Source organism: Pithys albifrons, chromosome 3, assembly GCF_047495875.1.
Source record: "Pithys albifrons albifrons isolate INPA30051 chromosome 3, PitAlb_v1, whole genome shotgun sequence".
Classification (NCBI taxonomy): Eukaryota; Metazoa; Chordata; class Aves; order Passeriformes; family Thamnophilidae; genus Pithys; species Pithys albifrons.
The window spans coordinates 76,735,236-76,750,032 of record NC_092460.1 but is presented as its reverse complement, the minus strand read 5'-3'; the positions used below and the strand labels follow the sequence as shown (position 1 = coordinate 76,750,032).

The 14,797-nt window shown below is 40.8% G+C and overlaps 1 protein-coding gene across 1 annotated transcript; it reads right to left on the bottom strand.

Annotated features, from left to right (window-relative positions):
* Positions 1 to 5,242: 5,242 nt before the first annotated feature.
* CAV2 (caveolin 2) lies at positions 5,243 to 14,328 on the bottom strand. Its single transcript, XM_071552446.1, has 3 exons — positions 13,909 to 14,328; positions 13,534 to 13,721; positions 5,243 to 6,792 (listed from the first exon to the last, which is right to left on the bottom strand). Exons 1-3 carry the CDS (start codon positions 14,053 to 14,055, stop codon positions 6,642 to 6,644), a joined length of 486 nt encoding a protein of 161 aa, XP_071408547.1. The 5' UTR covers positions 14,056 to 14,328; the 3' UTR covers positions 5,243 to 6,641.
* Between the last annotated feature and the right edge of the window lie 469 nt (positions 14,329 to 14,797).

Sequence of the window (14,797 nt, the reverse complement as noted above, 5' to 3'; positions counted from 1 at the left end):
CCATCACATCTGATGAAACTTTGTGGTGTTTTCTTGAGCTGAAGAAGTACCAAGAAGACAGCCTACAGAGAAAATGGCATGGGTACTACCAAGCGGTAAGAGTGAACAAGTTACATCTGCAGAGATGGAGATTGGATGGAGTCATGGTCCATTGTCTCTCGCACTGCTTTGTGAGAAATGCATACAAACTTAACAGGCAGAAACTTGGCATGCACACAGGAGTTTTGCAAGGAGCTCCTGTTACATTCAGAGGAAGAGTATAGCTCAGTGGGAAAGGGGCTGGTCAAGGCTTGCAGGGAACTTCTAAAAGTGCAAAGGCTCTGGTCCTCTTCTCAGTTACTACGAATGGATTGGATTATCCAGGGGTGGCCTAAAATAGCCAGAGGTTGTAGACACGCAATCTGGCCTTGGAAATGTCACCCAAACAGTCTTCTCATGGAGCTTTGCTGTGTCTTCAGCAGCCCAGGTCAGTTGCTGAACAGGACTACATGCCACCTTGGTTGGCCACCTCCCTGCCTTTCTTCTTTCTCCATCACACAAGCCTTAGACATTTCATACCTAATTTTAAAAAGTTTTTATGGCTCCAAAGTGTTGCTTTATCTGAACTTCAAACCTCAGGATTACCCTAACTGAGCACTTGCTCTAAACCTGGAGCAAAGTGTGTGCAAGTTATGATTTGGGGTTTTTTTCTGCTTTGAGAAGAGGAAAGGTTTTAGTATGGGTAGGAAACATGTCTTCCAAAAAAGGCAGTGCAAAAAAAATGGAAAAAGTTTGGACAAAATTCCTGGTGTCAGAAAATGAGTCATAAACAAAATCCAATGTGAATGACTGCTCCCTGAGTGTCTTTGTCTGGTATCAAACACTCCCTCTTTCCCCACTCCTCATCCCCCACCCCTGCCTTTTTTTTTTTTTTAAAGCTTGTGTAATTATTCCAGTTGTGGTATTAGCAATACTCCTGATATATTTCAGTGTCAGCAAGATCAAAATCAGCCCTGGAAAACTGGTTTGGGTTTTTTTTAATGTATAGTTTCAACAGCAACAAGGCTGTCAGCTCAAAGGGGCTGTCCATGAGCAGCCTGCTTTATGCAGAGCACTTACAGACCTGAGGCTTAGGAGTGGAAGATCACTGCTTTTTTGTGTGTCTTCGGTTCAACTTCTTAACCACATCATTTTATGCACATTTTTCTATGTTTTGCTGGATAAAAGGCTTAGCTGCTAGAACTGTTGGTATTGAACTTTTATGAGCCATCCTACTGTCCTCACCCTGCTGCACGATAACAAGCATTAGGATGGGCTTAATGTGCAGGGCAATGTTTTCCTCATTCCCCATTGTTTACAGACTTATAGTCCTGGAGGTCCCCACTCTCTGGAGAATTTCCGTATTTTAAATTGAGTCACTGGATCAGAACTTTGCCTTGGAGATAGGTGCCCCTTGCCCCCACTATGCAGGACATGTATGCATTTGTTATTTGTCCTGTTTGTTCCTTGCATCAAAGGAATAGTCATACCAAGAAAGATGGGTAGCTCCTCTCATGTTCTTTCCTTCTCACAACCTCTAGCTAGGAGTGATTTCATTTTATGTGGGAGTGCTGCAGCCATAAAACATTTCACAATAGCCTAGGGGCTAGAAGAAGTAAACCAACACTGGAGAAACCTGAAATCAAATTTTGCCTGAAGTGTGCCAATGCATATGGACTCACTCCTGGGAAAGTGTGTTTTGGGAAGTACCAGTATACACCAGTAAGTGTATTTTAAGGACTTTAAGGCAGTCTTTTCTCTTCTTTTGGGATTCTGACTGAGCTTAGATGTAAGATGCCAAGTTGCTCAAATAAGGACAGTTCTGGGCATGACAAAAGCAAAACTGTAGGTACTGAGAGGGGTTATGCGAAAGGGAGGCGCCTTCTGAGTTCAGACATGTTTCTGGTTGGGTGGCACCTGGGCAGGGATTACAATTTTGGATTGAAATGCCTTTCTCTCACTTCAATCCTGTAGTAGGAGTGTACATGTTTTATTAGGGCTAGTCCTTGAAGGTCTTGATCAAGATGGCTTGTAACTGCCTTGGCTGGAGAGGCAGATAGACTGGAAGCTTTAATTCTGCCAGACCTTGTGCAAATGAAATCACTCTTTTCTCAGCATTTTTCAGCATCAAATTCCTTGACAACTTCTGAGTTGTCATGAACACTGGTCTCTGTCAGCCCTGTTCTGTACCATTTTGCCAGTTCTACCTTATTAGTAAGTGTTCATGTGCTTTATAGAAATATCTGACTATGAGAACTAGTCTCAATAAGGGGATTTAAATACCCACTTGGTAAGGCTTATATATTGTCACCAAGCTTCCTTACCTAAGCATTTCATGGTCAACCCTAGCTGATAGTTGCAGCATTGTGTAAAGAAAAGCAAGATGACATAGGTACATGGGGTGAAAAAGCAGTTGACCTAAGGCAGTTGGAAAAGTACACAAGCTTTCCTTGAGGTTTGAAATAAATGTGTGAATCTCTAAATTTTATTGCATTGAGATGTCTAACGTAGGATTGGGTTCAGTGCTATGTGAAGGGGTCCTTTTTTCTCCCACTTGCAGCTGGAAGGGGAAGCCAGAAAACAGACAAAACATTAAACACAGGTGACACTCACCCCTGGCCTCAAGTTGTGAGACAAGCATAGTATGCGGAGAAGAACCTGCCTCAAATACAACTCTTTTTGTAGCCAAGGAAAGAAGCCAAGCCAAGACCAACATTTTGTATTAATCAATGCAGTGTCTTCTCTGGATGATGATTCAGAGCAGAAACCTATCTTGGCTCTTCTGAATTTCCTCTCAGAAGAAATATTCTTTTTGTTGTAGTAAGCTTACGAAGATTAGTGTCACCAAATTAAAATTAGCCTTTATTAATTCTTCCCTAATTTGTAAATCCCTGCATGAAGACAGCACCTCCATTTTTCATGCATAACTGCTGGTTCAGTATACCCAGTGGAGGCCTTCAACTCTCATTTTTATAAGCACAGACAGACAACAAACAAGATTGGTATAGTAAAGTGTCCAGTGTTTGACCTTGTTCCATTTGCATTTTTATTACAATAAACCCCAAACACATGTATTTTTCCATGTGTTTTTAAAAGAGAGTTAATAACAACAATAGTTTTATCTCTGTAGGTGGGGGAATGATCATACTCTGTAAAAATAAGGGACTTACCATTCTTTGGCTTCCACTAAATATAAGTGTGTGGTCTGAGGTCCCAGAGCAGCAGGGATGTTCTGAACTTTTTATTCAGTGAATGCCTAAGTTAACTTTTTGGATAGGTGGGGACAGGCTCCTCATTTACTAATATATCATTTCTGTTAAGAATTTATTTCAAGTTATATGGTGAACAAGTAGGGTGGGGAAACATAAAATACAAATATAAATGCTGCAGAGTCAGATTAGGAGGATTTCAGGAAACAGCTCTTGTAAGGAGGTGGGTTAAACTTTATGAATTAAGAGAAAAAAGTCCATAAACACAAATCCAGGGCTAGGTCTGTATGTTAGTTATGGTTTTCATGAAAAACAAGATGCTAAAATCTTTTGCATCTCAGAACTGAGTTTCCAGCTCATGATTGTAGATCTAAGGTCTGCAGTAACAAGAGACAGGCTGGAATTGGAACATCTTACACTTATTATTTATAATAGCTCTATCATGATGATGGAAAATCTACTCTTGTTGAAAGCTGTAATATTTTCCCCATTCCATAGAGGAGAAGAAGCATCAGAGTAAATGACCTGAATCAGGTGTAAATTTTCCTCATTTGTTGCAGATAACGAGACTAAGTTTCTAGACCCCCTTCTGGTCTAAATTATCATTTGTAAGTTTCCAGTAAGAGATCAGCTGGGATAGTTTGTCCACATTTCAAAAAAATTGGAGACAAACATAAGGAACCTACCCCTACATCAAAGTGCACAGTTCAGTCCCTGTTGTCCAACAGTGCTGTAAGCTATTCACAGTATCAGCTGTGCCAGAGCTTCAGGATATTTGTCAGAACTGTCAAATCCATAAAATCCTGAGAATACTTGCCAGCCAGAGTTGCCTGGGGCAGAGTCACACCTAAGTATTGGAGAGTCTGTATATATTCATGCTTCCTTCCACTCCTTTTATGGATGAATTAAATGTATTTGCCAAGCATCTAGTGTTTTACCCAAAGTCCAACAGTGCATTTTGTATTTTCCTACAGCAAAAGCATATCTGTTCCAGAGAAAGATACTGCTATAAAGTATGTAAGAACAAACAGCTTTAATTACCTAATTACAAGCTTGCTTGAGTCTTGTAGTAGCTAGAGAAAGTGTGAAAAGAACTAATTAACAACAAGCCTAAATCAAAATAAGTACAAACCAAAACCATTCTACTTATTTGTCTGAGGTAGCTAGAGCCAGACAACTTCAGTAAGCTATTTAAGAATGCATATATCCAGGAGTGGATAACATAAAATGCTACATTTTTCTCTGGGGAATGGTCTCATTCTCAAAACTTCAAATCCAGACTTGGGTTCCTTCAAACTTTAGGCTTTTATAGGGCTCCTTTTGGATGTAAGAACTAGTACTGATAGATTTATTTTCTTTTAAATGAATTCATCAAGGGGATATTTTTCAGTGGAAAATATCTTTGTAAAAATCCTTGGATGTTGTAAAAGAAAATAACTCTCAAAAGAGTTCAAGTCTAGCCTGGCCAATTTTTATTTTCAGAAGAGTTATTTCCATTAGTATTTTGAAGAACACATCTGAAAAACAAGCTAACTTCTTGCAGAATAAGAAAAAATAAAAGAAATTTCCATGGGCACTAATCATTAGGATCCAGTTTTTGAAAGCCATGTGAATACCTCTCTAAATGGCACAAATGGTAAAAATGCTTTTAATATACAAGGATGTTCTTAATGTACAAAGAATATACAGTGTCAGCTAACTTCAACAAGTCAGTAAGCAAGAAAAGGAAAATTCTGCAGCTCATCTGTAAGGAAAGCATGTGCTTGTAAAAAGAATTAAGCATTTTTTGGAATGTTGCCAAAATTCTGCCCAGAGACCTGCTTCAGAGAAAGCAATCCTTCTGTATGGGCTTAATTACACACAGAGATATGTCATTTCATAATATAAACATGTTAAATGCAGGGTTTTTTACCTCCCACATATTTTGAAAGGACTGCATAGGTACTCTATGCTTGTTTGGCATTTTAAGAGATTATTTTAGAGCTGGGAAATCCGAAAAAAAATATTAACTTGAAAATGGGAAACAGCTGACACTTTATTATTTTATTTCTGTTGTTTGATAAGAAATTTGAGACATCATTTTAGAAAATAACATTCTAAACCATACAAACATTTTACAATTGCAACTTACCATCTGTATTTAAAGGAAAAAGCAGCATAAGCCCATTAGAAGGCCAATGTAATTTTAATGTACCTCTGCATATGTTCTGTTATTCTGATTTAAAGTCATATTAGGTGCAGAAGAAAGAAAGGCTTTTGGGGGGGATTAGGCTTTGAAGTAGTAAACAAGCAACACAGAAAGTCAAGTCAATAGGTTAAGAGAATTAGACAAGGATACCAGTTACACTCACTTGCCTTCTGTAAGAACTTGCTATCTAGTTAAAGTACTAGCTTAGTATCTATAGCTTTAAATATCACAATGTTCACACCAATAATATACAGAAATAAGTAGGGTTGCATTTACTACACCCCATTTTAATAAAAATCATTTCTCATAAACAGATATTTCCAACTCTTTTGCATAGTTCTGTAGGAAAACACTTATAATCTTTGCTTTTACATATAATCATATATAAATAATATACTAGAATTGCATGGTAACACTCCAAACCGACTTAATTTAGAAATGTATATTTTATTTATCTAAAGTTATTTTTTGCAGCGTCTTACTCTTGCTGATTATTAAGTTGGCTAGAATTCAAATATTAGAGAAATACTGCATCAAAGAAAACCAATCAAGTGTCATTTACAAAGGTACAAAATATACAGCAAAGTTAACCTCTCATTAAATAAAATATACAGATTAGCTGATGTTACAAATCATTAGCTAACACCTTATTTTAAGGGATAAAATAATAGGGAGCTTTCCCCACACCTTCAATACAGGAGAATAACACAACAGTTCCTTTCCCTGTATGTTTATGCAATGAGTCACATTCATTTTAACTGCTGTTAACAGAAGACTGTTTATCATTCAGCACAGTGAAGCCAAAAATGATCCCTGGTAGAACTGCAGTAAAGTCAATGTGAAACCCTAGAGATCAGTTTTGTCTAAGATAAGACAGCCTACTCATTGAAATATTTATAGTAATAATGCAAATCCTTATCACTGGGGTGGCTGTTAAACCTCCATGAGAATTCTCCTGTAATCAAGCAATCAATGTACCATTAAAATAAAGTGTTGCCAGTATCTGCGATCATCACTCTGTTGTTAAAACAGTGAGCTATGAAAACTGCCTATTTATTCTTAAATGGATCTCCCTGATAAAATGAGTTTTAGTAAAAATAGCATGTTCCCATTTAAACCAGCCATTGTAATTTAACAGTTTGGAATGAATGGTAAGTGCTTGTATGTTAGGTTAGCAAAGAAATGTAACACCAGCTATGACTACAGCAGTGTTACACCCCTGATGTCTACTCTTGGTCCAGGCGTATATTAACCATGGCAAAGCATCGGCCCAGGCTCTGAAAGAATGGTACGACAAAAACATCTGTCAGACTCTTCCATACAGTTTGCACTGAAGGCAAGACCATGAGACAGGTTTTCACAAAAGGCACCACAATCCTGTAAAAGAGAAAATTAAAGATTTCAAGATTGGTACTGCTACAGCAGGGGGAAAGAAAGATTATGAAACACAAGATTGACATCTTATGGGAGAAGAAGAATATAACTCAAAATATTTAAAGAAGTTGATTTTACTCTCTTGCAGTCATTCTCTGTTAATTTTATTTGCTCACAGCCTCATACCTGCACATGCAGAAACACCATGATGCATGTGATCCTCAGGCCAGAATCATTTGTGTGCAACACACGAGACAGAAGACGCCAGCTTTCTTTTCATCGTGTCTCTGCTTCCTAGTCAGCAATTTTTTTACATGAATTTAAAATGATGAACTTTTGCTGCTAGCAGGCCTGGCATACATGATATGCTGTAGCCCTGCTGCCACTCGCTCTGGCCAAAGACGAGAGTCATCTCCTATGGACTTAACTGCACTATGGTCCTATCTGAATGTAGGTCTTTGGAGCTAGACAGAAATACCATGATCTCCAGTTTGACTGACTGGAAACAGTGCTCTTTACAATCTGTTCTTGTTCTGCTATCTCTACTGGTGTTTCTTCTCTCTCCCACACACATACAAATGCCCAGGCACACATGCATATCACCATGGGTGTCTCATTCCTACAAATCTCACATCCCTGTTAAAAGTTGCTACAATAAAACAGGAACTGTAAAACAATATGCAGTTACATCGGGTTACTACAATGGAGAGACATCGCATCTCAGAAAAATGGACTGATCCTGTAAATTTTTTCATTTGTGTGGGAGACATTAACATAGAATGAGGTCAAAACCTCTTGTTAGGGGAAAATATCTTTTTATTCACTCAATGTGCATACTTGAAAGTATTGTGCTTTCATCTCCTGAGCACTGGTAAGCAACTCTCATAAGTACCAATTCCAAAGCAATGTCAGCAGTGGTGCCTTAAACCAAGCATACTAACAATGCAGGTGGGCCAGAAGTGCACACATGGGCAGCTCACGAGGGCCAATGGATACAGGGTAACTGACCACACTTTTAAATATTTTAAATTATTCTCTTGTCTTAATCATTTGCCAGCTTAAACCCCGGGTCATTTCATTAAGTTGGATGTTCTTACATAGGTGCAGACAAATACAATGTATAAATACCTTATGTAATACTGAAGTGGTACTATAGCAAAGTTTTAAAAGAATCTCAGAACACATTTATTTCCCAAACTAGGAAAAAGAAGCTACAGATTCTTTTGATAAAGATATTAAACTCTATTCTAGTTTGCTGCTGCATTCAAAATTTAAGTTCTCAATCTTGCATTCATGTAATTCTACTGCAAAACTCTCACTGCTTTTGGTGGAAATGACAGAAAATATTTCATTTACTATTTCATGACAGGTCTGAAAAAAAGTACTATGCATCTACAGTGCATACTGCTCAGAATAATAGAGTAGGAAAAAACCTGACACATTTTAAAAAGTAGGTTAGAAATGTACAGAGTCAAAATTACTTTCACTGTTTATCTAAATGGAATCTCAGCTTTTGTCACACAGTACAAGCCACATACTAGTATGTCCATGCTGCACTCTAAGCTAGTCCACATGGATTTAAACAAGAATAGTTTTTCTAAAACCTTCTCTTTTGTCTCTGCTGAAACAGCCAGTAATATACACCCCCATATAGAACTGTGAGTGTCACTGGAATAATGTGTCTCTATTTTAAAACTGAACCCTGTAAATTATGTCTTCTATAACCATGCATAATATCACTGCATACAGAATAGATGATTTCTAGAGAATAAAATCAGGCCTTCACCTGTTAGAATACAGCTGGTACACATCAGTAATGCAAAGGAAAAAAAATTGCTATTTCTCCAAGCAACACAGGGAAAATTCCAGAAATGGCTACTTCAACTCTTTTCCATTTCAGTTAGTTTATAATGCTATGTCACTGCTCCTTTGCTGTCATCTAAAATTAATTTGGCCTGATTTTTTTTAATCTAACTGAATTGGAGAGAAGCAGAAAAGCTGACATTTCTACTGGACCCTCTGTTAACAGGATCACAAAAATCTGCAAACTAAACAAATACCACAGTATGCAGAAGTCTCACAGAAAGATGTAGAAATCTGGAAAAGCAGTGATCATACTACTTGCAACTGCTGTCGGGGTCATTCACACAGTACCAGAACTCAACGTACTCTGATAATATTAAATAAAATAAACATTATAATGTTCTGGTAATGTTTGAAATCTTTTAGCACTTGCTATCCAATTTTATGGTAGAAGCATGCAGAAACCAGTGTAGGCTAACCCCACAGGTGGATACATGAGACATGATGGCAACCAAAGCTAATTAATGTAAATAACTTTCAATTTTAAAATAAAAGTCAGTCTACTTAGCCAACAATTACTCAAACACCTTTCTTCAGAGAAGAAAATCCTTTACACCCAAGAGAGCCGTATTTTCTACTTCTGAAGTATGTGAGTGTGTTTATATATGTATTTACATGCATGCAAGTCCTCATCCTGTTCTGCATAGGATATGTTATCCTGCAGTGCAGTATTTCCAAATCATCAGAGGGTACAATGTGCCTTCCATGGAGTGATCACTTAAAAAATAAATAAACAAATGCCATTAGAAGCCATGAATTTGTTTTTGTGACCTGACAAATACAACATACACACATCCTTTACTCACAATGCTGTGGGTTTACCCCAGTCTACACTTCTATTCACAGACATGGTAACTGCTTGCCTGAATAATGTCTAACAGTGAAATTAAAGGCAGCATATCCCAAGGATATCAACAGATAGACCTGTTGAATTCGTCATCTAAGCTGAAGACAGCTACCAATAAGACCTCTTACTGGATCTTGCTATGTACATATTTATTATAAAATACCCATCCTTTCACTAAGTAGAATGAATCATGTCTGTTGCGAACTGTTGAACTGAAAAGAGAAAATTACCACATTTTTTCCTGTCCTATCCTATTTTCTCTTCATTCTGTTCAAGGTATGATATCTACATGGCTATGATTTACCCCTCAAACTTTCTCACTTTTGCTTACATTACTTTTTTTTCTCCTAATCCCCGAGGGAACATTTTCAAGAACCAAACACCTCTTGGAAATGGCAGAGCAGAGTTTAACTCCCACTGATAAGGAGAATCAACTCATCAAAGACTTAGGGAATGAGGTTGGAGTAGTCATGCACCATTAGTTCAGATTCCTGCTTCAAAGTGAAGCATCACATCTTCTCCTGTAATGTTTTTCCTAATGGAATCTCAGATGCGTCTTAATGCTGTTTTTCAGATCCTATATGTTTCTGTGCTTAAACTACCTAACTCCAAGTATGCTAACATACTACATCATGCTTTTAAATTAAAAGTCTTGAATGGCTCCACAATCCAAGCAAGCATTGTGAAAAGATGACTAACTATCACCTGGCAGTTGTACAGCTTCTTGTTGTATCCCACTAACCCCTGGGATAAGTGAGGCAACAGACAACCCCCAAAGCCTTTCATGACTTATACACAGTATATGGACAGCATTAAAACCAAACACCTACTCCAGGACTTGGGTACACAGGAAAAGATAAAACTACTACAAAGGAAGCAAGACAATCTCCACCTACTTCCTCTTCATAAACCAAGGGATATGTACTGAATATTAAAGAAGAGGCATCAACACAAGCACACCAGGTCATAAGCTGGGTCTTCATGGCACTGCTGTACTATAATTTCCATTTCAGCTAGTCAGATGGTTTTAGGGTTGAGTATGATAGCAGTAAGTTAAGTAAATGACACTGTGGAATAAAAAAAAAAAAGGTAAAAAATTATGCATATCCATATCTGCTTCTCTGCATGTAAGCCCCTGCCAACATCTTAACACTGTGAATGGAAACTCAAGCCTTAAGAGACGCTATGAATACCTACTACTCTACCAGATGACAAGAGCATCAAACTGTGTGAGTCATTGTGGTTTATAGCTTATATCAAAACACTCAAGCTATGGATCCTCAAATTAACCACTGATTCTTAGCACCAATATGCAACATACCAAAAAGCTATTCAGGTAAAGCTACAGAAAAGCACATATGAAGGGTTAATTCCCAAGAGGTGGCAAACATGTGGCTTGGAACAAAAATCAGTTGCTCATCTGTGGTGAGAATGACAGTCATCTACAAAAGAAAAGCGAAGTAGATTTTCTTAAACTGGCTTGTGTGCAGGTCACCAACCTGCTAGCTGGGTCAGTTTCAGCCCATCAGATCTGTGGTAAAACCAGATTCTGGTTCAAGCAGCCAGACTGAGAACAGAAACTGAATACGCTCCTTCTTTATGGTTAGAAATTAAAGTGTATTTTCATGTGTTTCTTACTCAGCTTTAGTTTTGTTCTTCATGAAGTCTCACATACTTTCTTCCTTTGTTAGCAATCATTTTGCTGGTGAAAGACAACATTTACCACCAGGTATGAGCAGGGCAACTCACAAGGTGTTCTTGAGCATAACAAATGCTGAGTCAGACTGTTGCGGATTTTTATCATGCTGACGAAAATGCAACATGTGTGAGAATCCACAGAGCTTTGTGTTTGAGCCTTTCCAGAAGTTCTTGAGACACTTCTGAATTTTGCCTCAGGAAGGGCTCCGTTATGACATACCAACATCATCATCTCACTGGTTTGGATGATGAAAGTGAGGGACAGAGACTCTCAGTGGCAGCTTTATGAGAAGGTGTTCCCAGGGTTTTCCCCAGACATTTACACAGCTGAAGACAGTTATAATGGAATTCCCTTCCTTTACCCACAAAACAAGAAGTTTGGGGTTTTTTTCAGGCCCAGTGGGCCTACAAGGGATCAAGTACCATGTGTTTAGGGTCTGTATACCTGCACTGCTCCTGCACTATGCTCTCAAATGCAGAAATGTTGAACGTCTTGCTCCCACGAAACCTGGAATACCAAGAGGTGCAGAGAAGCTAACGCAGTCTCGGTGTGTTCCACCTTTGTGTTGAAACAAATCCAGCCTGAGTTTGTGGGAAGATGAGACAGTATTGGCTTTGGATGGTGGCACTGGATGTGGTCCAAGGGGGTGTAGATATAGCACTACTGAGTTACATGATTCTTTCACACCCATCCCAGGTGCAAAAAAAGATCAAAAGGAAAGATCACTTCTCTAGTGACAACAAACATAGGGAAAGAAAATAAGTTGTTGGGGAAGCAAGGGTGTTCACAGACAGTCAAGGGAAACTTTTCAAATGAAGTGCCACATTCAGACAGCCCTATTTCAGATGTACTGAGAACCCACAGTTCCTGAGACAGTCACTAGGGACTACTTGCATAAATAGAAACTGACCTCTGAGTCCCAGATCAGTGAAACTCACGTTTATGTGTCCAGCCTTTGGAATCCAGATACAAGGTCATTCTGAAGCACAAAAACGTACTAGTTTTGATAAATTTGGCATTTATGATTTTTTCTATAGATGTTCCACTACTGGAAACCTGTATATACTCACTATACCCTTATGCAGTCACACTGTACACTATGGCACAGTGACAGCTGACAGACCTAAAAATCTGGCACATTATGCATTGTTTGTTTGTAACAATTTGGGAACCAGTGATTTAGCAGGTGGGCAGCTCTAAACTGTCTTGCAACTCCTTTTGGTATTATGCAAACACAATGCTCCAAAATTCAAGTTAATTGGTTTTCCAAGGGGATAATGATGATGTCATAAAGCCAAACTTCTATTCCACTTTCAAAAACTGAAATCTGCACCCACAAGATTGTCACTACAATTTCTGATAATCAATGTATTCCTAGTGCTTTGAGTTTGTTTCTAGTCACTGCATTTTGTTTTCCGTAACAACTTCTTCATGATTCCAGTGTTACCCAAGTCAAATAAGACTGCCCAAAACTCATGTATACAAGAAAATTCTGGTTTACAGAAATGATGTTAATATCTGCATTCATCCTTTCCTCTGCAGTCTGCTGGATTCTCAGTTGTTTCCTCAACCCCATTCTTTTCCCTGCCTTTCTACCTTCTCCAGAATCATCTCCCTTTCTATCTCCAGGTACTCTTTCCTGATATTTTGCCAGTATAGTATGTTTAAACTACGTCAGGTTTGCTGTGACTTGGAGGGCTACTGTATTTGCCTGTGAACTTGTGCCATGGCCAGAAGCAGCTTTCCTGAGCTCAGCAGGGTTTTTTGCTTAGGTGGAAGGGCTTTGGGGCACTGCATCTAGACATAGCCATGTACCAGATGCAAAGCAGTGAGAGCATATTTTGAGGCTGTAACAAAGAGCAAGTTGGAACCTCAAAACCTTTCTTCAGTCTGTGAGGAAAAAAATGAAAGAGATAACCATATTAAGAAGATGTCTGGTGTTAGTATTACTTCTGCCTAGGTATTTCAGTTAAAATACATGTTTGAATAAATTCTGGACTTTAGTTAAAAAATGCAGTCATTACTATTACTCCAGAGGCCAGCCAAGGCTGGAATGCATTGATGTAGGTGCCATTCAAACGATAACACAGGCTCTCAGCCCTACGGAGCTTACACATGCATGACAGGCTGTGGTAAAAGTAAGGCAGGGAACTGAATCACAGAGAAAACAGTTTTCTTTTACGTCCCTTTAAAAATAAAGCAGTTAATATAAGCTGATTTGACTACCGGCTTTAAGGACGGCGTTGGCGGGCTAGGCATTAATGAATGCTCCTTGGGGAGAGTTCTGCGGAGCTGCTGGCAGAGCCCACGCTCCGACGGGCACAGCTCAGCTTACCAGATGTGCAGGCAGCTGAGCGCCGCGAAGATGATCCCCACGACAAGGGCCAGGGGTATGGCAAGGACGAGCGTCAGCAGCTTGTAGATCACATACTTGCTGAGCTCAAAAAGAGCGTGGCTGCAGATCCAGACTTTGTCGAAGGAGTGGGTGAGCTCGGGCTCCGCGATCACATCCTCGAACCCCAGCTGGAACGAGAGGCGGCTCTGCCGTCACGCGAGGCTGGAGCGTGGGGGCCCGCCGGGGACCCTCCAGGAGGGGACATCCCACCAGCCAGGGACCCTCCAGCAGGGGACACCCCCAGTCGGGGACCCTCCAGCCGGGGACCCGACCCCGGCCCCGCCCGCCCCCAGCCCGGGCCGGGCCGGGCCGCACCTGCAGGTGGGCGTTCAGCCCGTGGGGGTCGCGGTCCAGCCCGTCCTCCGCGCACTTCTCCGCCTCCGACAGCGCGGGGCCGCCGCTCCGCGGGAAGTTGTCGTCCATGAAGATGCGAGTGTCCACTTTCTCTGTCTCCAGCCCCATGGCGCTGCGGCCGCTTCGGGCTCCGGCCCAGCCCTGCCCCGTCCGCCGCCGCGGCCTCGCCGGGTCGGGCCGTGCCGGGGCGGAGCGGGGGCTGCCCGGGACACGCCCCGCGGGCCGCGCCGGCAGCGGCTGCGAGCGCCGGGCCGGGTTGGGTGTGGGTGCTGCCGGCTACCCCCGGCCCGGCTGGCAGCCCCCGGCCCGGCAGGCAGTGGCTCTGCGGGGCTCAGAGCCCCGTGCGGGTCCCCGCTGAGCTGCGGTGCCCGTCTGTCCCCACGGCCCGCCTGGCCCTGGTCAGCGTTTGTGGCATCGCAACAACAGGAAGCGGGAACAAAAAGCCCAGGGGATTATGCCTTGGGCCATGTCTGCGGACCCATTGCAGCTGCGGGGAAAACGGGGAAAAAGGAGGGAGAAGAGAGATGTGTTGTCACTGCCCACTGAGGTTCCCGTGTCCGGTCCCACTGGCCCGTCAACTCCAGCGTGATTTACTTTAGAAGTGCTCACTAAACTGCCTCATTTTTGATGCAGTGAAATACTGCATCTGCCATTACAACCTATTTTCATTTCGTCTTTGGGTTTTAGCTTCAGTCTATACAAATTATTTGAGAACGTGTTTTAAGCCCAAAAGTAGTTTAAATAAAAGGAGTAAATTATAACATCTGCTAAAACTGTCTGACAATATTGATACACGGTTTGAGCTTATGAGCTGCCAGGAGTTCATTCTTGCTGCATACAGTAACCACAA